This window comes from Electrophorus electricus, chromosome 14 (assembly GCF_041902795.1).
Source record: "Electrophorus electricus isolate QZ-2024a chromosome 14, ASM4190279v1, whole genome shotgun sequence".
Classification (NCBI taxonomy): Eukaryota; Metazoa; Chordata; class Actinopteri; order Gymnotiformes; family Gymnotidae; genus Electrophorus; species Electrophorus electricus.
In genome coordinates this window covers 11,640,001-11,666,616 of record NC_137510.1, presented here as the reverse complement: position 1 = coordinate 11,666,616, position 26,616 = coordinate 11,640,001, and the positions used below count along the sequence as shown (strand labels likewise).

General features: G+C 39.4%; 2 protein-coding genes across 6 annotated transcripts in view; both read left to right on the top strand.

Moving 5' to 3' along the window:
* reck (reversion-inducing-cysteine-rich protein with kazal motifs) overlaps nucleotides 1-12,512 on the top strand; it is a 42,959-nt gene extending 30,447 nt beyond the window's left edge. For all 3 annotated transcript variants that reach the window (XM_027002961.3, XM_081696836.1, XM_081696835.1), the window contains 8 exons: nucleotides 45-233; nucleotides 1,714-1,836; nucleotides 1,969-2,140; nucleotides 7,194-7,389; nucleotides 9,081-9,291; nucleotides 9,486-9,559; nucleotides 10,152-10,307; nucleotides 11,030-12,512. In XM_027002961.3, the coding sequence (XP_026858762.2) occupies nucleotides 45-233; nucleotides 1,714-1,836; nucleotides 1,969-2,140; nucleotides 7,194-7,389; nucleotides 9,081-9,291; nucleotides 9,486-9,559; nucleotides 10,152-10,307; nucleotides 11,030-11,251 (1,343 nt within the window). In that variant the 3' untranslated portion in view covers nucleotides 11,252-12,512. The remainder of the gene's footprint in view (nucleotides 1-44; nucleotides 234-1,713; nucleotides 1,837-1,968; nucleotides 2,141-7,193; nucleotides 7,390-9,080; nucleotides 9,292-9,485; nucleotides 9,560-10,151; nucleotides 10,308-11,029) is intronic.
* A 12,160-nt stretch (nucleotides 12,513-24,672) lies between these two features.
* tgfbr1b (transforming growth factor, beta receptor 1 b) overlaps nucleotides 24,673-26,616 on the top strand; it is a 42,320-nt gene continuing 40,376 nt past the window's right edge. The window contains exon 1 of one of the 3 annotated variants that reach the window (XM_035531146.2): nucleotides 24,673-24,797. In XM_035531146.2, the coding sequence (XP_035387039.1) occupies nucleotides 24,728-24,797 (70 nt within the window). In that variant the 5' untranslated portion in view covers nucleotides 24,673-24,727. The remainder of the gene's footprint in view (nucleotides 24,798-26,616) is intronic. The other 2 variants (XM_081696837.1, XM_081696838.1) reach the window with 2 other exon arrangements.

The window sequence follows — 26,616 nt, the reverse complement described above, 5'->3', positions numbered from 1 at the left end:
ATGTTTTTTTGGTTTTTTTTGTAAACTGATATCTCTGGTGGCAGGATGCAAACTGGGCGAGGCCTCCGAGTTCTTGGTGCATGTGGAGGCACGAATTCAGGTGCCCCTACGAAGCGGTCAGGCAGGCTGCTATGAGGTGTGTACCTGCGGGCAGAGTGGCAGGTTGGAGAACTGCTCCGAGATGCCCTGTGTCGACACCACAAAGTCCTGCGTTGTTGGAGGACAGAGGAAAAGTGAGACACACAAGTTTTCCATCATATACTTGCTTGTAGTCTCATGTGGTTCTGATGTATTACCTAGCCAGGGAATTTTGTTAAGATGGTGACTGATTTCTAAAAAATTACTGTGTAATTGTTTAGGGAGAGCAGTTTTAATTAATCTGAAAATGATTAAACAATAGCTTTAAAAAAAAAAGAAAAGAAAAAGGAATAGAACATTTAGATGCTTAAACATGAAACATCACGACAAGTTTGTTTGCTATGTCTGTTGCAGTAAATATTTGTTGTGCTTTCTGGCATTTGATGAAAAAAACTGCAAGAGCTATACCAAACCCAGACCCCATCCCTCTCCTGCATCTGTAAGCATGTCAGCGCAAACCACTGCATTAAGCAAAGAAAGTAAAATCCACCACATGTTGGAATTTCCTTCCTGTGATCTCTCTCTGGGCAGCATGAAATGTCACTAAGCAGATTGTAAAGGGACTATCCTCTCCTCGTCACAAGCCTAGCAGTGCTGAAAATCAATGTGATTCACGCATTCATCAGCCGTGAACTGAGAGACCTGCTCCTTTTGTGACTGCCACCTTGTGGTCTGGTGCTGTTGGCAACAATAGCTGAAATGTGTAACTTTGTAAATTTGTATCTAGAAATACCAGTAATAATCACAATTTCACACAATAAAGGTTATAGCTGAAAACTATATGTGTTGCCATAAAAGCAAGGAGGTGCTTAAGATAAGTATGCAAGTATCACAAATATTAAGCCTCTTGTGATTCAATTGTTTTACCATTACAGAGGCTCATAAATAGTTTTTTTTTTGTAAACCTTTTGCATTTTGCGTTTCGGTTTGAAGCTGAATGAGTTTATTATTTTTTTCTTTCATGTTTATTTTTATTCCACTTCTAAGGGGGTCGGCCATTTTGGGCTTATTTGAGACAGATGTGGTTTGCTTAAGAGAGGAGGCTTAGGCTGGCTTCAAGAGTGTTAAGTAAGGAAAATAAAGAATAAAAGTCTTTTAATGTTTGTCTGTTTCTAAGGGAGAGGTTGTGTGGATTGCCAAACAACGCTCTAAGTCTGTAGAATTGAAAGGAAACATAGTACTATTATGAGAGAGTATGGAGTGACTGTCCATAAAGCTGTACAGAGACTGAGCATTCAGCTTTACAGGGACATGAAGGACAGGGATGTTTACTCTTTGTGCTAAAGTATTTTATCTTGTGCAGTTAGCACTTTGCTAGCCTAGATAAAATTTAAGAAAACATATTAGAACAAGTTTTATATAACAGTAATACCATTATAAAATAATTCCAATGTATACCAATGTAATACCTGTAGTATTTTAAAATGAATTTTTAAAAAAGGTAACCCTGAGCGGTGCTCAAAACTTACACTGTATTCATGAAAAATAGAAATGAGAAATTAAAAACAGACAAATAACACATGAAACTCTCAGGGATGCAAACTATTACTGATTATGCTGGTCTATATCTTGTAGGTCATGGTGCATCTTTCAGGGTGGACTGTCACTCCTGCTTCTGCTACGCAGGTGAAACCATCTGTACCTTTCGCCAGTGTCCTAGTTTTGAGAACTCTGATGAAGACCGCTCCCTCTTCACAGGTGACTGTGTGTGCATGTGTGTGTGTTATGGCTTGTTTTAGCTGCCTTATCAAACACTGAGCACTTACACTCACTAATTTCTTTCTATCTTTCTTTCTTTCTCTCTCTCTCCCCCTCCCTCTCCTCTCCCAGGTCTTCCATGTGGCTGTGCTGATCACTTTGTTCCTGTGTGTGCCCGTAACGGACGCACCTACCCCAGTGCATGTGTAGCACGCTGTATGGGTTTCTTAGGCAATCAGTTTGAGTTTGGCTCCTGCAAGAGCACAGAACCATGTTCATCCAACCCCTGCCCGAGGAACCAGAGGTGAGAACAGTCCAGCTCTGGAGCCATGCTGGCACCATTTCCAAACTGTTGTTATCCAACATCAACAAAAGCCTTACTCTAGATAAAGTTGCTGTAATGACATCCAGCTTGGTAGCAATAGCACAAAGAATTATTGTAGGAGCTACAGAACTGGGACGAACCCAGCTGTTAATAAATCTACTAAATACTACGGAAATGTTCTGCATCACCTAGATGTATTTACTAAGGGAATAACAATAAGGTAATAATCCATAATATCAGTTATACTGGCAGGCAGGGTTATATCAACACATCCAGTTTTAGGTGCAGTTTAATGAAGTTGACTTCCATAATTTCCTGGCAATTCCTCCTTCCCCAGGCTGTCCTGTCTTCCCGTGCTTATCCTGGAGAAGATACCCTCATTGTTTGTTCAGGTGTGATGTATAGGCTTTTGCCCTCAGCCCAGGTTAATTTTGCCCTAAGTAGTGCTGTGATGAGAGTGTGTTGTCATAACCTTTCCTCCGGATCCTCCTGCTGGGTTGTGAGCCCTTTAGCCTTACAGGATCAGGCTTCTCCAGGGAATGTAAATCATGGGACTGGTGCCTCTAATGTTATCCATTATCCATATGATAATGTGTGTGTTCCTGTTGTGGGGTGAAAACTGAGAATATGAACAATTCAAACGTAAAGTAGTGTCACCAAAGACCTCTTCTTTGATAGCAATAGTATGTGAATTAATAGAACATGTCGAAATTGAAACCTTTTTGCTGTCATTTCCATCAACATTCTGAATATTCCTCCAAACCTTAGGAAAACTGGGCAGACTAGTCTAGATATTGTGAAAACTTCAAGAGCCATCTTTTTGGCTCCTTTGCCATACTTGGACCTCACTTTGTACTGCAGACTGCTAGCATATCAGCTGCAGTGCTTTCACAACCTCAAGGGGGAAAAAAAAGAGTTTAAAAAAGAGAATTTCAAAAAAAAGCACATCAAATGTGGATCCTCATTGTCTAGCCCTTTCTCTAAGATAAATGTCTTTTTGTAATCTGTTTTGTGTAACACCAACAGCATGTTTCATAACATGCTTTCCTGACCCAGCATTCAAAGAGAAAGCTTAGCTTTTTTGTTTGTTCTTTTGTAAGCAAGGTGATAAATTGGCAAACCCTTGATGTTAGAAACCTGATTGGGGTGCTTTTATGCAGCCAGCCTTGTTCTAGAAGCAGTCTGGTTACCACAGAGCCAAGTGTCTTAGAACTGATAGGGCGAGTTGCTCCTTATCTTTTGACAGAGAGCTGAGTGCTTTGGTCTTCTGTGTTTTTTCTCAAGTCTTCTGACAAATATCACAAGGGCAGCTTGGGTTGAAAAAGGGAGTATTAAAATTTGGGGTTTATGTACATAAACCACTGCTAACCTTTTCATATTTTTATGCCATGTATTACATCCAAATTAAAATTTACTGAGGTTCACAATAATTATTACATAAAAGTAAAGCTTACAGAAAACATCAACACAAAAAAAGAAAGTTATGAACAGCACTAACCCACATGCTGTTGACAAGCAAAGGGAAAAATAGTAACTGCAACCCCAAGACACAAACATCATGTGCATCATTAAAAATGTGTTAAGAGGCAGATATCCTTCACATGTAGCAGGGGACAACCCTACAGATTAAAATGTAGTATTAGTGACCGACAAAACTAACGTGAAGAATTATCAGCTGTATCCAGTCCAAAAAAATATACCTGATTGACCTCTATTCCCATACTACCCACGTACTATCAATGCGATATTCTAACACGTATACTAAGAGCTGAGCATGGACCTCAGACAAAAAACTAAGCAAATTGTGATGTCCAGCACTGAGGGTAGATATCACAGGAGTACTGTAGGCATTTCTTGCCTTAATATCCCTACCAGGTCCATACTGGACAGTAATTGTTCCAATAAAATTTTCCACGAAAGTTCCTTCAGAACTCCTGCACAGACTTCTGAGAATTGAAGACTACCTATAGAAGAAGCCCACCCCCTTCCAGGGTGATGCACTGCTGATCTTGGGTAGTTGGTTTGGAAGAAACACAAGATGTTCGTCTGCTTAATCTTCTGGAATCAGCAGCACCTCTTCAACCATGTCTTCATCAATTTACATTTACATTTATTTACATTTACATTTAGGGCAGTGGTAGCTCAGTGGTTAAGGTACTTGACTTGTAATCAGATGGTTCAAGCCCCACCTGCCAAGTTGCCACTGTTGGGCCCCTGAGCAAGGACCTTAACCCTCAATTGCTCAAGTTGTACTCAGTCATATTGTATGTTGCTTTGGATAAAAGCATCAGATAAGTGTAAATTTATGGCATTTGGCAAACGCTCTTATCCAGAGTGACTTACAAAAGTGCTTTGCCATTTACTCATAGAATACATCCTAGCCAGTACAGTAGGTTATCGTTCAAGATACCAATGAGCTAGAATGCTGTTGAAATAAAGGGATCAATGCTGATGTCTAGAAGTGCAAAAACACATAAGCTCTATCTCAGACAAAAAACGGTGTAATAAACAATACCCTACAATAAGTACTAGAGTTACAGTTAGTCACCATGGGAGTAGGATCGTGGTCATATAAATATTCTACAAATCATCTACCTTTAAATGCTCAGACATCTCTTCCTGCTCTTGCAGGCCACCATACCTTTCTACAGATGTTCCTCCCACTGAGAAAGGATTCTGCTCCCAAGGCTTTCTTAGCTCACTCATAACACAGTATTTCAACAAACCTCTGGGCTCAGTGATGTAAATTTAGGCAAAAATAGCTCTTCGTTATTCTCATTACAACTAGGCTTCTGGCCTCCAGTCTAACAGTTAAATAATGGTGTCACACTGTGACCTACCTGCAGCTCTGATGAAATCTCTTTACCATTAGAGGGAATGTATAAGTGAAGTCTTGATCCACTTGGGGAGAAATGGCGCATCACAGTTGTCTGACTGAAAAAAGAAATAACATCATAAGTGTCCTTAAGAGTTCAGTCTGGCTGACTCTCTAGAGGTCTTCTTCAACATATTACATTGGTTAGAACCATTATGCCTATGTTCTCTGGCAAGTTTCTCAATAAGGGTTTAGTAAAGTCAGCATAACTACAGTGCACTAACCAATGACTGCTTCACTACTTGAAATTCTCACATGCGGAATTTCACTGCTGCCAAAACAGATAGAGCCTTCTTACTGTATAATGAGGAAAGAGCATATGGACACTTTAACTTCACATTTTTGTCAACCTTCTATAAAAGCTGGAACACTCTGCTAAGTCTTAGTGACAGTGATTGAAAAGTATTGAAAAGTCCCAAACATATGACATTGCACGCTAGAAAAGACATTCTAGTGAATTTATACAAACCAAATGCTGCAGACACACAAAAAAACAATTTTGTACCAGTCCTTCTTTACAAGATCTGCTTGAATACAGCCAGTGGTGAAATCATATCCTGGAAATCACCTGCACCACCGATGGATTCCAAGGACTCAGTGCCTGGTAGAGGCATTATATCCCTCAGCATCGCAGAATTTAGCTGTCTGTAATCCAAGCACATTGTCACGAGACAGCGCTTCTTTCCTAAAATCTCAAAGGTGATTATTTCTAGAATTAGCCGAGACATATTTGATGTCCATATTTTGTTATTTTAGTTCTTGCACTTGATCTTCAAAGATAACACAACTTGTATGTAACAAAAGCTTATGATCACCACTTACCTGCATTAGACAGTATCCCTCCCAAGGTTTCAGCTAACAGTGAAAGCCCTACAGGAAATTACAGGGTAAAACAAAAAACATGGGCCTATCCATATACAGGCTTCCAACCCTGGTCACACGGAGCAATGGAAGCAGAAGCACTCATCAGAGTCATAACAAGGAACCTACAACTTGGCACCATCCACCACAAGAAGCCATCCGAAGGACCCAGTAATTCAACACTCCTTAACGACTTATCACTCATGGCATGGCTTACATGTGTATTTCATCTCCCAGACTTCAAGATCTGTTAGAACTAACACTGCAATCCTCGTTAAAATCCTACCCAAAGCATCAGTGTTACTTTCAAAGAAATAAAGGTGTGGCATGGTCAAAAACATTAGCTTCACTCAAAAGAAAAGCACATTCAATTTTTCATTTGGTTACACCCTTCACTTGAAATGTATTTAAAAAGAAATCTGTTTTGGTGGTGACCATGGAGCATTCTTAGTTTTCCCTGCTACAGTTACTTGAATCCTAATACATGGGCTTCTGAATTGCTCCTTTGATTAGAGGTAACGACCTGGTAATGCTTTGGCATATGGGTGGTGGCTTTGCCACAGGTCTGTCTGAAGAACCAAATCTCACATGTCTTTAGATTCTTTTTCTTAATGTATTTCTTAATGTCTGTGACTTTACAGTGTTCTTACAATGCTCACATCCTTGATGTAGAACAAAGGTAGCTTTATCTGGCCTGTGTAGTGGAGCAGTTGGGTTTTCCAGCCATGCATAAAAGGTTGTAATGGAACATCCAGTACATATTCTATACTTCCTTTCTTTGGCAAAAAAATTTACACTCATTCAGAGCCAGGCTCTCTTTCGTCCCACTAACATTTCTCAGCGTTCTACCCCTGCACACAGAGTGAAGAAGAGACTTAAATACCTACTCATTTGTATCTTTAAGTTGAAACATTGTATAACTTTAATTACCTACACACTCTCCCTGAGCACCTGAAGCTAAGCATGTGTGAAAATCAGGATCAGACATATTATTAAAGGCACGGTTTAAAATACCTGTGTAAATTCAGTCCCTTCATCTCAAACATTAACAAGCTACATATTAACTTGAAAATCCCAGTTGAGAGTGCCTTATAAATAGTCTGGTCACTAGGGCAGAGGGTAAATGTGAACTGAACATAGTAGGTTGGTGTTGTGTAAGAACTCCTGCTTGCCTCACCCTGGCCAAAAAGTGTTCAACTACCCTACAATAATATACTACTTGTAGCATTGCAATTCATTATATTGTCTTACTTCTGCAAAATTTGTAATTGAGCATGTCTGTTTTCCTCCTCTCAGGTGCATTCCTAAGCGACGCGTATGTCTGACAGACATGACAGACTACCTGTGTCTGCAGTATGAGTGCGTGAGCCGCCCTTCAGGCTGTGACCAGAACCAGCTGGATCCAGCCTGTGACATGGACAACATGGAACACGCCAACCTATGTCTGCTCTACCAGCGCAGCAAGACTCTGGCCTACATGGGGCACTGCCAGGTACAGGCTTTCATATACAGATCTTCAATTCTACATAAATGTGTACATAAATGTGGGCCAGTGGTAGCTCAGTGGTTAAGGTTATAGCATAATAATTGGAAGGTTGCTAGTTCAAGGTCCTTCCCCCCCCCCAATGGCAAGTTGCTATTGTTGGGTCCCTGTGCAAGGCCCTTAATCCTCAGTTGCTCAAAGTGTATTCAGTCATTATTCTAATTTACTTTGGAGAAAAGTGACAGCTAAATGCCATAAATGTGCAGTAACTCTTAATTTCTGGGTAAATGTCTTTAATAAGAATTACAGGAAATTGTAATACAGCAAAGGGTACGTCTATTGTCGCTTCCTGCTGTTCACTTTGGGGGCATTACTAAAATCACAAACATGTTTATCTGTCCAGAAGTACCAACTATTTCAAACACCGTCTTCGATGCTTCATTTTTTAACATGTCTCTTTATTCCTACAGTAATGTCAAAAGGTACAGAAAAACCTGACACAGCAATAATAATCTTCTCCTCCATCTTGTCACAACAATCATTATAGCTTCTGGATTGCTTCTCATCTACCTAAAATAGAAAAAACTCAGCTTTTCAATGCTCTCTTCATTTGGTTTGCAACATGCTCACTCCGATAATCCTCAGCACACAACCACCACCTGTCTCCATAGAAATGAATGAGAGACAGCAGGAAACTGCAGAGATTAATGCCAGTGTGTACTTGGCTTCTTGCTCGATGCCCTAGCTTCCAGAAGCTGGGTCAGAAGACCGACATCCTCCCATTAACTACCGCTGTCTGCTGAGGTCAAAGCCATTAATTTACCTGCATCTAAAAACAGCAGACTGAACACAGCAGAAAGCATTTACCGATGAAAGGAACTTTCATTACCAGAGTCATGGGGGCTTTTATTTTTTCTGTACTGTTTATTACACTATGTGTAAACATGTTATGATTTTTGCATTGGCTAGGGATTTGTTTAAAGTTTAAAAATACGTGTGCTTTCCCCAAAGCACAAAAAAACTACACACTTGAAAAGCGTTCACTGACATTGAGTGGAGGGAGCTGGATAGATCTGTGTGGCGTCACAAATGCTGAGTATCATATTACCAATTAACCTCAGTCTAGGATGTAAGATTTGTTCGGCTTCTCTTTGAAGGGTTTCTTTTGGACATAAACAAACACACACACACCAAACTAACACCTTCATAGCAATCTCTTTTCATCTCCTCAAATTAAAATCCATCTCCCCATCTCACATTCCTGCCTATATTATTCTGCAGTTAGTGAAATGTGAGTATTTAGAGTCATTTGTCAGCACTTCAGCTTTGGAGGGCAGACTTTCCTGCCTGGTGCTTATGTTGCTCCTATTAACTGAAGCTATGTTCCCTAAGGTCTGGTGTCATGGAAACCAGCTAGATCAATTACCACCTCATTAAAACATCTGTTACAGTGGCTTGCTAGCTAATGAGGATGCTCAGTTTTTTTGGCAGTCATATTTAAAAAGAGATTCTGCCAGCTCTTTCACAAACTTGAGATTTGAGGTTTAAAGAGTGTTGTCAATGAAAATTATCCAGTAATATTCTTTCTATTTCTTTCTATTTATTCTGTACCTAGACCATAATCCTTAAATTTACAGTTTATGCATTTCCAGAGGACATAACAATGGATTACACTGACAATGTTTGTGTGTTGCCTGCAGGATGCCTGCAGAGTTCCTAGAGAAGTGTGTGGACACAATGGTGAGACATACCGCACGGTGTGTGAGGCCTTCTCGGACCGCGTGGCTGTGGACTACCAGGGCAGATGCCATGCTGTGGGGACTGTGTCAGAGGTCACGGCTGACTCTGGCTGCAATGCCGTGCCCTGCCCCCCTCTGTCTGCTGAGGGCTGCAACCCTGTCACCCCACCTGGTCAGTGCAGCTGCCTGACAGCCATGTACCTGCTATTCAGCAGTTGCAGGCTTCTCTGTGGTGTCAGTAGCAACAGCTTTACAGAACGTATGGGTCACTGTATGTTCAGACCTTTGACTTGTGTGTGTGTGTGTGTGTGTGTGTGTGTGTGTGTGTGTGTGTGTGTGTGTGTGTGTGTGTGTGTGTGAGATCAGGTGCATGCTGCCCCGTGTGCGCTGGAATGTTGCAGATCCTCTGGAATAAACAACAAATGAATGTCTTTGCCAAGGTAATTAGATAATTATTCTTATAATCCGCTATTTATATTTTAATACAACTTCTTTTAGTTATATCTTCCTCATGTTCTTGCTTTGACTAAATTTCAGTAGCACTAGATGAACAGTAGATGGCAGCACAGGTCAAACTTCTCATACAAATGCACCAGCACTATTTATTAAATGACACCACAGTGTCTTGTAAGCAAAAAACAAGAGTCAAGTATCCTCCAAAGATGTAATAAAGAAAGTGTTTTACCCAGGATTGTTAGTCATACACTTTTTTTGTCTAGTTCAGAGTATAATGCACATTGCATACTCTGAATGATAACTCCTTGACCCATGAAATCTTTTTCACATTCTGGTGTTATCCGTAGCAAGAAATTTTGTACTCTGGTGTTAGTTGGAATATTCTTATTTATTTATCTGTAGTTCCTTTCTTACTTCGAGGAATGACATGCCGGGTCCATACTACTAGTCAACACTTCACTACATTGTTTTCTGATCAGGGATCAGACTAGCATCTTGCCTAAGCTAAAAGAACTGTTGCCTTGCTTGAGCTAACAATGTGTGTGTGTGTGTGTGTGTGTGTGTGTGTGTTGTCAGCTGAACAGGAATCAGCCGCTAACAGTGCATGACATTCTGAGTACCCTGCGCCTACACATCTCTGTTCCTCAGTGCGATGTCTTCGGCTACCTGAGCATAGACTCAGAGATCGTCATTCTCATCATACCTGTGGACCTGCAGCCCACGTCACTGCAGGTGAGGATCTGGCCTGTTGTACCAGGGCTCCAGTTCAGCCCATAGTCTGCAGTTGAACCAGCCTTTTCAGTATCTCTTTTTTTACTGCAACCACACATCTTGCATTTTAAAATCCATCTCATTGAACTTAAATCAATCAAAGAGATACATGAGCAGCTGTTGTAGCATCCTGTTGAAATTGTTTAACAGTAGGATCTTCAAAATTGGATAGCTCATTAGATAAACACTGTCCCTTTGTAGATTATGAAAAAAAACTACAAAAAAAATACTGTTCATAGCCAGTAGCTATTATTTATGTTTGTGTAAATCTTTTATGCTTACTTCTCAATTTAAGTCCATTTAATATTGAATGCTTGCATATGTTTTCCATTTACTTCCTCTCTAAAAGCAGCTATGCTTTAACTTGTTTACAACCCTTGAAACACTCCTGCCTTTAGTCCAGGATTCTCTCAAAGAGCTTTCCAGTATCTCCTTCCGACGGATTTTAAAAATCCATAAAAAGTATACAGGCTGACCTGCTAGCCGAAAACTGGGCGTCTCTTTCTTTTGCCCTCTGGTGAAGTGTTTCTTTCTCTTGCATCATACTTCGCATGACTGTTGAATGTGTCTAAAAATACAACCTCATTCTTGATCATCTAGATGCCATATACACGATAAAATGAGAGGAAGCCCTCCAGACTCTGTCTAACTTGCAGTGTCTATGTCTCCTGTGTAATGCTCAGATTGAAGCCTGCAGTAAAGAGGCTGAGAAGATCGACTCCCTCATCAACTCTGGCAGCCCAACGCTGGTGTCCCACGTGCCTCTGTCTGCCTTCCTGGTCTCGGAGCTCAAACTCTCCACTGTTAGCTCTGCTGCTTCCCCTGACACCCCCTCCCTCTCTTTCACCCTCTGTCTCTTCCTCGCCACACTCCTGTCCTTCACAGGGGCCCCATGGAATGCCTAGACACAAGTGTTCCCACACTTCTGAATGTCTGCTCCCAGGCAACAGGAACCCACAACTGAACTCTGACCTTCCTTGGTCACCTGGTGGTGTTAGTGGAAGCTGCCTAGCCTTGACAATCACAGAAAAGCCACACTGATGGGAACAGTCATTTGAAATAAAACAGAACAATGAGGTTATAGACTCTGAAAAATATGAAAAATATGGACTCATGAGCTCGATTATGTTCTAACACAGCATTGCTTTAAAAGGCTAGGTTGTGTTGAGTCATTTTGCTCATAATTTTTTGTTAACTCACAGTAAAACAGTTGTGGACAGAACAGAGAATCAGAAAACAAGGAAAGAAAAGAAAGGAGTGGTGGGCTGATCTCTCCAAGCAAACTTTAGGCCTGTTCTTCTCTTCTGCCATTTCCTGTACCAGGTACTTCTCTGTGTGTTTCACCATATCATTGTTTTAAACACTAAGCATCATAGATATGGGACGGTGAAAAGGGCATTGAGTGGAAGCAGATAAAACATTCCACCCCAAGCTAAAAAACAGAACAAAAGGAGCTTTATCTGTTCCACTCTGTAATATACCTAAAAGGAGGATCTGTAGCCATTTTGGAGAATATGACAATCATAATGCTTATCCACAAGTGGATAATCACAACAGTATGCCTTGCTTATACAGTTTATATATATATATATATATATATATATATATATATATATATATATATATATATATATATATATATATATATATAGATTTTTTATATGAAGTATTGCAAAAAAAAAAAACCTAAGTTGATTAAAAATAGCAAAATTTTCTATTTTAAAATGTTTTCTGATCTAAAGGTCAGAGTCACAATGTGCCATTTTGAAATCTTATTCTTGCATGACAATTATGAAGTGTTTTCACAGAAAGCTTTTTATTGTATGTCCCGTCTTCAATTACATGTTGTTTCTTTGCCTTTGTCACATGAAGGATCACCATTTTTGTAACAGTATTATTGTGCTTAGGCAGCTTTGTAGCAATCCCACCCAATGGAGCTTTGTGCTGTCCTATGTGTGTATTTGTCTGCAACACAATCAATGTGTATTTTTATAAGATAATAATAAAAGTGTTCATATTGCCAATGAAGATTGTGTCAAACACTAACATCCCCCAGTAACTGATTTTAACATAGCATTGCATTCAGGAAGGCAGTGAACACAACAGAAAAATATGCCTTTCATTACTTATGTAATTATGATTTAATATATATGCATTTACATTCAAGTGTGTGTAGTGGTATACTCACTAAAACATGATATACACATTTACTACTGGTGTTTTACTTATGTTGTTACTAAATATTGTTTTAAAGACACATTAGTAGCAGTATCAGAATACCATTACTTACAGTTACAGTTTAGATCAGTGGAGAAAATATCTGCATTTAGTGATGACAAAATGTAATCAAATAATCACAATAATTGCAAGTAAGTGTTTTTAGTTGCCTGTGAGTAAACCTGAGTTATTTTTATGCATGTTCACCATTCTATGGCTCAAAAACTTGATCCTATCTGCTACAAGCAGTTTCTGAAGGCATGTAAATGTGAAATCAGTTTACTGTAAGAGCACAGTCCAAAACTGCAAATTTGGCTCATGCTCTGATAGGAATAATGAGAGGTTTTACTGCAAGTCCCCACAAGCACTACAGTTTGTTTTGTCTGCTTTGTGGCAGGAAATGGGTAGTGCCAACTTCAACAGCATAAAGATTTTTTATCAGATTTCTCTAGAGGGACAGGGAGCAGTTTTTAAATGATGGATACTGATGTAAGTGAGTTCTAGAGAAATTATGTTGTTGTGGTATTAGTATAATACATCTAAAGTGCAAAAGCATGCGTATTTAAACATTTGATAAGCTAGGTCATACACATTCTGTATGCCAGTGTGAGGGGGTTGAACCATGCCAATCCTATGAAGTAAAAATAGATACCAGATTCTGCTTCACATGAACATGATTTTAAACCATTCAAGTAAGACACAGACAGCTTCCTTCCTGTGGCAGCGTATTTCATTAATTTGGTTTAATCACTTTGTGATATGTTTTTCCTTTTGAATGTGCTGCATTTAATATTCATTTGGTAGTCATTTGACAAACTGTCAAATGTCTCTTGGGCTAAGCACAAACACACGATAGTTTTATGATACATCAAACGTCCATCTCAGAAGTTCGTAACATCTAAACAGAAAAAAGTGTATTCTGTTATTGTAAAAGGCTAGAAATACAATTTTCATGAACTTATGAGAAATGTCTTAAAGAGTTAGTTAGTACTAAACTTTGGGTTAGTGGTTTAATCTTTTTTCTTACAAAATCATGAAATCAATAAAAGGTGCTGTTTTATTTGCTTTTCCTATGCACACACACAGGCTCTACCACTGCAAAACAGCAAAATCACACTGATCAACAAAGTGCTACTAATGACTTGATCGCAGAGCTCTCTGCAATTTAAGCACATTTGTTAAAGATTAATTTGTTTGCTCTCAAGATATGACAGAAAATGTCATAAAAGCAAATATTCTGAAAATGGAGACACCCTAAGAATGAATTATAAACTGCACTGTTTTAGGTTTGGCCTTTTTAAAGTTCAGTTTTGGAACTCTTAAGCAGTATCCATGACTTTGTATTTCACTGATATAAATGCTATACATGCATGATTGTCTGACTTTTTAACACAAGCAATCAGAAAACAAAATTAGATCTGGTCTGGTGATCTTCTTTAACTTCTTTAGCAATGGCTATAAAATATTTGTCAGGAAACAGCTGCAGAGCAGTTGATGCTACAGAGCATACAAACAGCAGTCAACCTCCACAGAGCAGTAACAATTAACTTAGTCTTCACCAGCAGTATTAAATTAGATATGGAAAGATGGCTTAAACATGCAGAAATGAGCATACATATATTTTATGGGGGAAATTGTGAGAGAAATGGGAATATAGCTTGTCAAAATATTTCAAAACAAAACTCACTGAGGAATACTTGAATGTAAAGCCTGACATTCTATACTGCTGTCTTGTGTCATTATATTTCTAACGCTAATTGCTTGAGTGCTTAGCAAACAGAAATGGCAACTTCACTGGCCCATTGCAGGACTCAAATTATAAAGTCAGAGTCATATAACTAACAATATTCCATAAACTATATTTGATTGTCAATCAGTGATTCAGTGACTAAAAATGTAAGATCTACTCAGACTAAACAGATCAAAGATAGCATTGCTGGCTCCTGTGTGGCACAATAAACGAAAGCCCTATCATTGTCGGTTCACTGATTCGATGATGTCACAGCCACCCTTAGCCAGGAGTGCAAGGGAGCAAAATTGCCTCTCTGGGTGGGAGGAATGGTATTACTCTGTTCACTGTCAATCACTGTGACATTAGCCAGTTGTGGATGTCTGTGTGCTCAGGCTTGCTGACAAGGGCAGTTAGCGCTTTCCTCCATGTGCAATCAGCTGCCTGGTGAGCACAGATAGCACCTTGTAAAGACATGGTGCTTGTCTTCACATGTCTCAAAGCTAGCATGGTGCAAGCATGCATCCTCCATGATTGGTAACTGTCATATGATGGAGAGCTAGCTAGCTAGACAGTTGGTAGGAAACAGTATCAAAAATTGTGAGAAAAATGGGCTAAAAATTAAGTTAAAAAAAACCCAAAAATAAACAGCCCCAATATATTTTTTTAGTTCAATGCTGTAACACAGTTATTCTATTTGTTGCATTGACTTGTCCCTGATAATACTAAAAATGTGATCACAGTCAGACAAAAAGGAAACAGTCTGTACAAAACAGAGAGTCCATCACAATTCCTTGTTTACATAATCAAAAATATGTTGATAATGTAAAGTAGGCCGACTTGTGATCTGGGAGTGCTTGGCTTTTCTGGGGTTACAGACCAATGCAATAACCATAGTACAATGTGCATAAAGAACCTCAGAGAATATTCACTGTTACCATAATGAATGTGCTGATGAGCACTATTAGTTATCACTGGTGTTCTATACCATGGGAATGATGAAGGAAAAAGATTTTATTTAGAAGTCACACAAGGTGAGATTACCATGCAATCAATGTTCTTGGAACAGGCTCCACCACATTTTAGACTTACTCTGTGAGCTTTTTATGTTCTTTCTTATGTTTTCTTATGCAAAACCACAAAGAAAGAAGCAATAAATAAATAAGATTAGACGTGATATTTCTTTATCTCCAGCATCCTCAGATACTCCTGAGCTTTATGCGAATGAAGAGAAGGGAGTTGGCTATGAATGCAGTAACATGTTGATTTCTTGCACTCTTCTCTCCCAGGAAGCAAAAGCATGGTGTAAGAGTGGTGTGGAGGCAGTGTCTGGAAGCATGGCATACAAATTAAATAAGCAGATTCCAGCAGAGGTATTACAGTAACTTTGATCAGACTGATAGTGACGAATACATGATGGTGGTGCAGCTAAGTGGGGGAACTAGGCAAATAAATGCATTTGTGCAGATGACACCACCTAAGCACAACAGGCAAAATTATGTCCCCCTAAATATACTGGAGAAACTTATCTATGTGCTTAACTATACTTTTTGCTACCTTGGGTCATTAAGCATATTTACTTAAATGATGTTAAGAAACAAACTGAGTTAACAATATATCTTAAATCTGAAAAAAACTCCTAAAAAATCTTTCTGAAGTTATAGGGTGCTTATAGGACCCTATGGCAGGCTCATCTTTGTGCTGTGACTGGATGTTTCTCTGTATTGTTATACAGAGCAAAAGTACAATAAAGCAAGCATCCTTCTGTTCAATGTTATGTGTTGAACTTGGAAGTGGATGTCAATGATAATTGTATTAATATGTCATATGCAATTTGAGTGGAACATATATCTCTGATGAGGAGAATCTAAGCTTCTATACAACATCCAAATAGCAAAAGTGAATGGATGCAGCCCATCTATGCTGCATGCCCTGCACTACTTGATCTTTATTATGCACCAGAGTCTGATCTTAGGAACCTTCAGTATACATAAATGTCTTATACTTTCTATAACTTCAATAAATTGAGAAAATATTTTGCATATTTGGTACTTTTGGGAGTGCTAGCCTGTACAGCAGTAATTCTGATAAATTGTTTTACTTAAAGTAAATCATTCAATTAGTTGAAGATGTAGTTTTTACAATTTTCATTACATAGGAGGAAAATGATAAGGACATTAAAAAGTCTTAGGTTAGTTAAAAATATGACGAGTTTCTACGGACAATAGAGGAAGAGCAACAGTAAGGGAGTGGCCAGGGTCTATTATATTAGCCTGATTCACAGCAAGCTTGGGTGTTTTAACTATAACTGTACCTCTGAAATACAGATCATTAGGTCTAAACTGACATCTACAGACACAAAGCTAAATATGGTGCAAGTCAGAGAAGAAAGATAAGTTTGTCTAAGCTCACACCCTTACTATGTATACTATCCTATTATAATTACATTATTACCTACATATTTACCTGCCTAGTAATGTAAGAAACATTGGTTTCTTTACCACACTAACCTAAAATAAACTAAAATTAGTTTATTTACTAACTTAATTCAAATGTATTAACTTAAACATGGCCTAAGACATAACATTGGATACATTTGCTCTTGCTTAGGTTGCTTTTTGTCACTCTGGTCATGTAAAATTTCAAATGAAAACAGATCAAGAAGACTAAATAACATTTTCCATGAATAAGATGCAATGAATATCCTGCATGTGGTGATAACATTAGCGTAACTCTATAAGCCTCTATATGAACCAAAACATTTCATGTTCCAAACCAACACCCCCTGGAAACCAAGTAATTGATACTTGTTATTGTTGTGATTTTGTGATTTTGATATGGTTTCTAAATTGCATTTTTCTGTCTTTCTAAGAGGCAGCATCTGGAGACAGCATCATGTAAAAAATATATATCCTTACATGACCCTCCTGTTGACTGGAGTTTCACTGTAGATTGGACATTGTTTTATAAAATCTGAAACATTTAACAAATACAGATAAGGTTTTTCCAGTCAGACACAAAAGCATTCAATTCCCTTTGATTTTGAACTGGAGATAATGTTCTAGATTTAATTTATAATTGCTTTGTTAGTCTTCTTTCCTTGCCTTGTCTTTATAACTTGGTCAGTGCAGTACTGGTATTCATTTTACAATTATTCTGCTAGTCCTCTTTCCACAGAAACAAGGATGTTCCATTTCTTTCTTTCTTCTTTCTATTTCTTGGTTATTCAATTAAATGAGATGGTGTTGAGCAATAGACAATGACATACATATTAAGTAATAAATTAAGTAAATTTTCCTAAATATGAGTAAATGAGTAAATGAGCATGAGTAAATGGTTAATCAATAAATACATAAAGTTTGCACAAGCAAAAGAATTAGAGTCTAGAACTGTTTACCATTGCTTTTATACATTTTTCATGTGTCAATACCAAAACAATTCAAAACACATGAAAAACTCCCAACAGAATGACTAAAATCCAGTGTTACTGCAAGTAGATGCCTGTGTCTTGCATGTTGCATCATAACTAATTTAGGCCATGCTTTTATTTTTGCTTCTTCTTTGATTCTACTTTAGTATTTCTGTTTGTAGTGAAAGTGAAGTTGAACAAACTTGTTATATTATGTGTGTGATATATATTATTTTGATGGCTAAATGGTTCTACTGGAACTGAAAAAGTTTAAACATGTGCCCTGTGAAAATAAACTTCTCTCTGAACATCTTCACAGATTATGATTTTGGCCTGATATTTAAGTGGCACTACTATTCCAGTTTATTACTATATGCAATAGGCAATTTTGCACTCAGTCCTCAAGGGGGCCTCAGAGATATTTCTTTTGATTATATATTGTGTTTGCATGTGTGTTTGTGCGCCACCTCTTATATTTAAAATTAACAGCATATCACTATTTTACATTTACAATAATTATAGCAGAATTCATATTTGTATAAGAATTTTAAGATGTTTTAACTAAAATACACATAAAGATAACAATAACCTTATAACATTTAAAAGATTATTATTGTTGTAACAGTATTCTGATTAATAGGAATATGATTTACATTAGGCAAACACATAAGTAGCTTTTTAAGAGTCTAAAATACTACTAAAACCAACAGAAACAAGTGAAAGGCTTTTTGATTGATCCCAGACAAAGATACCAAGCCACCTTTTATTGGATTATTATTTTGGTAAGACTCACTGGCCTGCTGATTTGTGTCCTTATTTCTGAAGCAATTCTGTGAAAGACAGGTGAAAACAAACAGATGAATCTGAAAACTATGGGCTGGCTTAGCTGGCATACATTTATGCATAATTTCATTCAACATCTGAAAGGCTTTAGAATGTAGAAGGGAAGCTCCTTTGAGTGGAAGCCTATTCCAGGAGTCACATGAACATGTGAACAATATACTTGTGTAGTTTACATTATGAGTGAATCACTTTTCAGTGACCTCAGTGTATCTCACCACTTTGCTAATGGGGTACAGTGTTGTGTGAACAAGTGAAAACTGTCCCTAAAGCCTGAATACTTTGGATGTAGTTCCAATTTCCCATTTCAGTGAAAGCTTTAAAGCGCCAAAAGGGAATTGCTGCCTTAGGCTGTTTATGATGCTGTAATAACAGACACCTTTGGAAGTGAACAACATTGCTGAGTTATATTCCTGAGGTATATATAAGGTAATGAGGTAATGTCAGCATTAATAACTGTGTAGATACTGGACAAGGTTGGACAAGCAACCAACCTAATATTGTTGAAAAGGAATTGCTAGATAGACTGATGACAAGCTGACAGTCTTTGCTTCTGTCAAGCTGAAAGGTTCCAGATTCTGTCTTAAAATGGATGGGTTTAAGGTGGCCTGTTCAAGAAGAGAGAACTGAGAATCACAATAGTTTGAATACAATAGTTGAAATTATATATAAAATTCAAGTACAATCTACAATTTTAAGAGATCTCATTTTCTCTTTTTTTTTCAATTTTACTATTTTGCACAAGATGTACCAAAGCACACTTTAAGAAAATAATCTATTTCCTTTTGATCAGTTATAAAAAAGATTCAGCTTTTAGGTTATATTGGCATAAACTGTCCAAGTGTTACTTATGTTCAGCATCAGTTTAGTCTTTATGTTAATACAGCTTCAAAATGGGATTTAACTATGATGTGAAATTAAGTCATGGAACATTGGGATGGGCTGGATTTCATTGAATCGCGTCTGATCAAGGGTGTGGGGAAACAAAGGCCAGGTGGTAGGGAGTGGTCCTTAGAGATATGAGTGACACTTGTGGTACACATAACAGACTGTGACTAGTATTTGTCCTTTTCAGTGGAATTGGAATCACTGCACAGGCCACTTTCACTTACAAGTTTGTATAAGAAATGTTTTTGGAAATTACTTCTCTCTCATTCCCCCTTTCACTCCCCATTGTTCTCTCAGACTCTGTCATAACTGAGTCTGTATCAGTATTTTGCTCTTTTATCTTCTTTCCCACATTATTTTCTTCATCCATCTTCTTCCCCTCATCCTCGCTCACCCCCATTGCTCATGTCTTGTTCTAGCTTCTCAGTTCCATTTTCCCATAAATGATGGAGAATGCACAGATGGCTGGGAGCAGGACTCTGGAACTACCTGCGAGGACAGCTGGTGATGTCCCATTAACACTTAAAGAGAGGGCCGCCCCTGTGTCCCCAACTGTCACCTGAGCACCAGGAGGTCCTTGCCAGCCCGTGTCAAAGCAATCTGCAAAATGAGGGAGAAAAAAAACCTCACCATACTCAGTTTATTCTGTTCCTCAAGTTAAAATGTATGTTGAATCTTTGTATGAGTAGTTATTTTGTTTTTATCTGAGGTAAACTGTTTCTTCCTCACTGAGATGCAAATTAAAAATGAGAAACAAAATGATTAAACTGTCTTAAATATCCCCAAGAGGATAAATGCCTTGATTCAAGTACTGAGACCACATATCTTTATGATTTAATCATTACCCATAAAACTTTCCATCTATGTTTGAAGTACTGGGGCAGCTTTGGGAGTGGCATTAGTTAGAAACCGTCTATATTCTTACTTGTCTCTGTATATGTTTCCTTTAACAACCTTAAACACCAATGAAGACCATGCGTTAGCGAGACTCATGATTTGAGTAAGACTAATTAAAATTTAATGGCATATGACCCTCAGCAACCTGTGAGAAAAACCTGTGAGTCATTTGTGCAGGCTGACACAGACATGCACAAGGGTGCGCGTGACGACAACTGTAGCTAATTTATGTCATCCTGCCACAGTCTAGGGACCACATTTGCATGTCTGTGTGCAGCCTACTTCCTGAAATTACAGACAAGCTTCTCCTTCAGTGCTAGAGAAGACTATTCGACTAGACATGACTTTCTTTGCCTCCTGCCAGTCAGCAACCGCACAAGAAGAACTTAGATAAACTTATCTCTTGTCTGTAACACGAGGGCCAGATGACTTGTGCAGATGCATGAGGGTAAAGTGAGCCTCTTGGATGCCCACAGGGAGAAAGGGCTACCCCAGGACTCCTTATTAACCGCGAGCAAGATATCGCTCGATAAGTCAAACAAAATCAAGTGCTGCATCTGCACTGCTTAATGGCTCACGTGAGTGACAGCAGTTAAGTGGAAGACTTCAGGTTTTCCTGCACCCTGCCAAAACAGGAACATTCGTGAAGCACACCGTTGCCTCAGGACAACAAACAACCTTCTGAGAGGAAGTTACACCAGTCACATTCAGCTAAATAAATCAATCAAAAGGTGATGAGAAAGTCTGAATAACTTGGAAATGTTGATCATAGGTTATAAGACAGGGAAGTGGGAGTGTGGCCACGCCCTCCCTGCATCTCACACCTGCTCCTCATTGTGTCGTTATCATATATGTCTAAAAGTCTGTCATGTATGCGTTTGTAAATCCTGGCCTCACTACATACTCCCATTACAGGGGAGGAGGCCTTGAGTATGGTCCAGGGTCGGACTCAGGGTCGGACTCCGCCGAACTATAAGGATCGGCACTCAGAAGTGGACTCTGTTGGGTCCTACAACCCCTACATGGACTACTACGAGGGTTATGCGGATTATGCAGATAATGGGGAGTCCAGCGACGTTAGTCAGCGGTCAGACTTGGTATTCGACTATGTGGAGGATCCATCTATGGAGGTGGTGGAAGTCCTTTATGGGGATCCTCCCAATGTCAGTGACATTGAGTCTGCAGACTCCAAGAGCGACGAGCCTCTGGCACTTAAGATACCGCCCAAGGCTCCGCCCAGGAGGTGCCGCTCAGGAGGGAGCAAACCATCCTGTGCAGCACAAAGAGAGGCGATCGCGTTCGAGGAGGAGACTCCCTCCACTAGGGCATACAGCCCTGGAACTCCTGCGCCTGTACCTAAGCCTCGTAGAGGCAAGAGGGAGGTGACACCAGTGCCCACCGCAGAGACAGGCAATGTAAGTGGTGCGCCTCATGTAACGGGTGCACGGAAGTCACCGCCCCCCAAATCGGCAAAGGGCGATCCCCCACAGGCGGGTGGGACCCCAGCCCAGCCAACATCTGGGGGACAGGCCGGGGTTCCTGCTGAACTTTCCGGACTCTTTACCAGTTCTTCGTGTAATTTTGTACCCGTCCCTGTCACTGTGTTCATCCCCATCACACTGTCTGCCCCAGTTGCTTTGTCTCCCTTTGTATCTGTGCCTGTGCCTGTCAGTGTGTGCGTCCCTGTGTCTGTCGTTGTCCTGATCCCTGTCCTTCCCCCCGCTGTCCTGCTCGCGCTGGCCGGTGTCGGGTTGCTCAGTCTCCTGGCCTCGCCATTTGGCGTTGGTCTTGGAGCCGCAGCCCGATAAAATGGTGTGCCGGGAGTCGCCCCGTTGGGGAGGGTCTCTGTCACGGTACGGCCCCTTCCCCCGAACGTCTGTGTGTGTGTGTGTGTGTGTGTGTGTGTGTGTGTGTGTTCGTCAATGTGGCCACGCCCTCCCTGTGTCTCACACCTGCTCCTCATTGTGTCGTTATCATATATGTATAAAAGTCTGTTGTTTACGCGTTTATGTTGCCGTTGTTTGACCCAATTAGTGTGTGTCTTGAGACGTGAATGTTATATGTGCAATAAAATGTATGTTTATATTCCACATGACTCGTCCCTGCATCCTTGCTTGAACCTCCAGAATTACAGATAGGTCTACAGGCATCTACATTCTAATTCTTTCTGTGTATGGAAAATGCAGTTTTATCTGTAGGCTTCACTAGAATAAATATTTTTCATAACAATGAATCACTGTCTTTTTTCATTATTACAAAACATTTACACGTATTGCCATAAGGTGGGCTTACAAGAACCCAGAGCTCACAAAGCCTTGACTAATAGATGACTAATATTTCTAACTTTCTGCACTATTATTCATGATGTAACATGGTGTATTTACTTAATTAGCAAGAAAATGCCCTTATCTTTTTGGTCTGTGAATTTTATTTAATTGCACTCCATAGCAAAATAATTCCCTAAGCTTACATGTTTGTGCTTGCTCTGTTTATTCCTGATCCACATGTAAGGCTTAATAGCTGTAGTATCTTTTTTTAGAACTGAACTAGTGTTGACTTTTGGACACTACACTGAGTAAGCTATAACACAAGTAATTTCTAGTAGAACTGAAATTATACCAAGAGCGTTTCTTAAGGCTAAAAAACTAAAACAACATTGGTTGCCTTTAAAAAAAAACATTGGTTTGCTTTATGCAAACCAGTATTTTGGAATATACTATATCCATTGTGATTATTTATATATACTTCCAATTATTATTATATAAGAAATATTTCACCACATATTCAGGTGATCAGAATGACCTTTATGTTGGGTACAGGTTTGAAGAGGTGTTATTAAAGCAGAAACATGCTGAGAAACACTATTTGTCTAAAGGTTTGGTCTCATTTCCATGGTCTGACTGTTAATATTTATATAACATACTTTGGAAGGCATCGCAGAGGCTAGAAATACCTTCATATCACTTGTGTGTCTCCTGTTTGTACTGTCAATCTATCTAAACTTTTTTATAGGAAGTAGTAACTAATTAGTGTTCGAGTGTCTTGCTGAAAATACCAGAGAGCTTGAATATTCAAAGTAACTACCCTGCTTTTAAGTAAGCAAATTATGTAAACATTGAGGGCTAAATGACTGTTCATGACTGACAAGCATTAGACAGCTGATATGCTGGCTGTGGTGATTAGGCCCAAACATGCCACACCCCTCCCAACCAACATAAGAGTCCCACTGGGGCGACACACCACCATGGCTGCCGTCCAGATGGCAGCCCCATGATCGGTTATGGGGGATGTTTTGAATCCTGTTATGCCCACCAAAAATAGCGATAGCAGATAATGTAACCAGTCATCCATAGCCTTACTGGCCAGGCTCCATCAGCCAGGCTCTGCAATTTGCGTTCATTCTGCTGTTGTAAGGGTGCATAGTCCGCAGAAAGGCAAACATAATCTGCAATATACAAAGGACACTGCTTCCTGCCCGCCAAGCCCCCTTTAATCGATAACCCGTGGTTTTAAGGACAAGCATATGAAGTAGATGAGATCACAGCTTAGTGTGCAACAACCTCTGCATCTGAGCCCTAAGAGGCTCAGAGATCAAACAATAGGCAATAATCAATCTGTGTCACCATATATGGATGCAAAGGAGTGAGAGGTTTCAGGAGGTCAGGTTCTTTGTCCCTCCCTGATGAATATATGCAAAAGGAATGGAACGCTGATGTGAGAGACACATAAAGCACTACTCGTGACGGACCCTGATATTGTCTTCCTTAGTAATTAATTATTTGTCCAAGTCAGATGTTCTTGGTCAAAAAGATGCTTTAGGTTTTGCTGTCTTTAATGCTTTTTTCTTATATCAGCCCCAACGCCCCCCTTCCCCGCCCCCACCCCACGTTTTATTTGTGGTACTGTTGAGGCGACCTTTTCTTATGTTTCGCTTGTCTGCTTTTTACCTTAAGCGTCTTGGCTTCCACGAAACTGTTTATTAGGTTGATTCTCTGTGTATCGCGATAATTACTTTAGACTAGAGCATAATGTAGCAATATCTCGGACACTAGCTGATACACACAATAGCGATTCCCCTTCTGTTCGCGGCTAAATTATAACATTTAACATTACAATCTCTTGACGATCAGACGACTTGTTATACATTCGGTTACAGTGTCTCTGACACTGTAAAACTTCGATCAAAATACTCTGGAAAATAAAGCATCGACTGATTCAGAGGGGAAACGAGAAAAATAGATAGCAAAGAAATGTTTCCCAGCGATGTCTGTGGGGGTCTACTCTGTCTGGGCGGGGAGTGGCGGTCCCAGCCAATCACACGTGTTTTTTTTGCTCCAACACAGGCTAGCTGGAGAAGTTGTGTGTGTCAACCCCCCAGTCTAGAATAAGTCTGATCCAAGGATGGATGCAATACCCTGTTGTCTTGTGTTTCTAGTCCTGTTCTTTGGAACTAGGATCCACGATTCCCAAGGTAAGCCACCCATGTCTTATTGTATAGTCCGTGGTCCTTTTCCATGAAGTTGAGTGTCGGAGCGTCCGTTGTTGCTCTTTGTTTCAAGGATCTACGGCCGCAAATACTCTTTTCAAAGATGGCGCAGGTCAGAGAAAACCGTGCTTTCAGAGGAATGTTTATTGTTTGAGGGAATGTACCTGTAAGAAATAGGACGGAGTGAAACCATTCAAAGAGGTTAAAGTCGTTGGTGTCTTATTCCATTTAAAAGTAGACAATCACAGCGCTTGCTATACACTATACCTAACTTCTATGCAACCCGCTGTGCTTGAGTTGTCTGTTTAAGCTAGTGCTCTCAGTCGCACTAATACAAAGTTGGCGTCCTGCACAGTTCATGTGGATTCACTAGCCAAGGTTAGCGAATTCTAAGAGTTCATCCACGGTTTCCTTTGTAGCTGATGTGAAGAGTAACGTTTTCCATTCTGTCGTGTGGCGACGTTAGGCGAATCATGCTTTATAAGCTGTCAGTATTTCTAAAATTCTCGTATTCATGTTGACATCATTAACATATCATAACTAAGTATTTAGCTGGATAGTTGTGTCTGAACGTACATATAGATGGCTCGAAATCGAGATAAAGTAATGTTAATTGCTCGCCGGCTGGACTGGCTACTGTCAGTAATACACGCAAAATATACCGCCTCAGGTAAATTACCACAGATAGTTGGCTAACGTTAATACTACTGCGTTAACTAGGTTTTTGGCATCCAGCTAATGGGGGTTTGTTTAACTAGCTAGGTTAACGAAGCCACATTTATTAGCTAGATGTCGTTGCTGAAGTGAATAGATTAAGGCAGCTCAATTCGTCAACGGAGACAGACAACAATCGAGACTAACTAGCCTAGCTAGCTGTCTGGGTAGCTTTACTTTGTCGGTTGAATAGTCGCCAGTGACGGTTGCTAATGTTATTAGGTTAGCTAGCTAAGCTACCTGTTATTTCTTCTAAGCAAAACTTAACAGTATTAGGTTCAACACTACTTTCAAGTTAGCTATCACACCACATCGTCCCATTTCACGTTTGTAAACTTAACTAGTTAGCTAGGTTATGTGGGTAGCTAGTTAACGAATTGACTACATGGTTAGCTGTTGTAGCCATTCTAGCTAGCTGTGCTAGTTTTGTTGGTATTGCTGCTTTGTTAACGTTAGCTCGCTTATCTAACGTTAGTTCTCACGTAATACTAAGGTTTATATAATCTGTAGCGTTACTTGTCTAGTTATGATTGTGCATGGTGGCTGTTAGTTAACCCACCCATAGACACAAGAAAGCAAAGTTAACGGCAGTTTTTCTTAGATGGTAAAAGGGCAGTTGCAAATTTCAACTGATGTTGAAAAGCATTTACAAATGCAGCTACGCTGTAGAACGCTATCAGAAATGTGAGATTAATCTGGGAAATAAATATAATGAACTACTGCTTATTAGCGCTTCGCTCTGAACATTTCTTACATTTTGTTTCTTTTCAATGTATTCCTATTTACAATTTGCAACAATGTTTGTTTATTTTTGTTGTTTTGTTTGTGTGCCATACGCATAAATACACCTATTGTGCCAAGTAGCCTCAAAACAAAACTGAGGAGATTTCGTTGATGCAGCATTTAGCGTTAACGAAATTTAAGAGCTGGTTTGCTGTTATAATGTGTCTTTGTATCTAGAAGATTTGATTCGATGGCATGGGTTTTAGGAATGTGAAAAAGGGAATTTGCTACATAACATCTCTCTGGCAGTACGCATCCCAAAATACTTAACATGTGGACTAGGAACATTTTTATACTGTAAATTAAA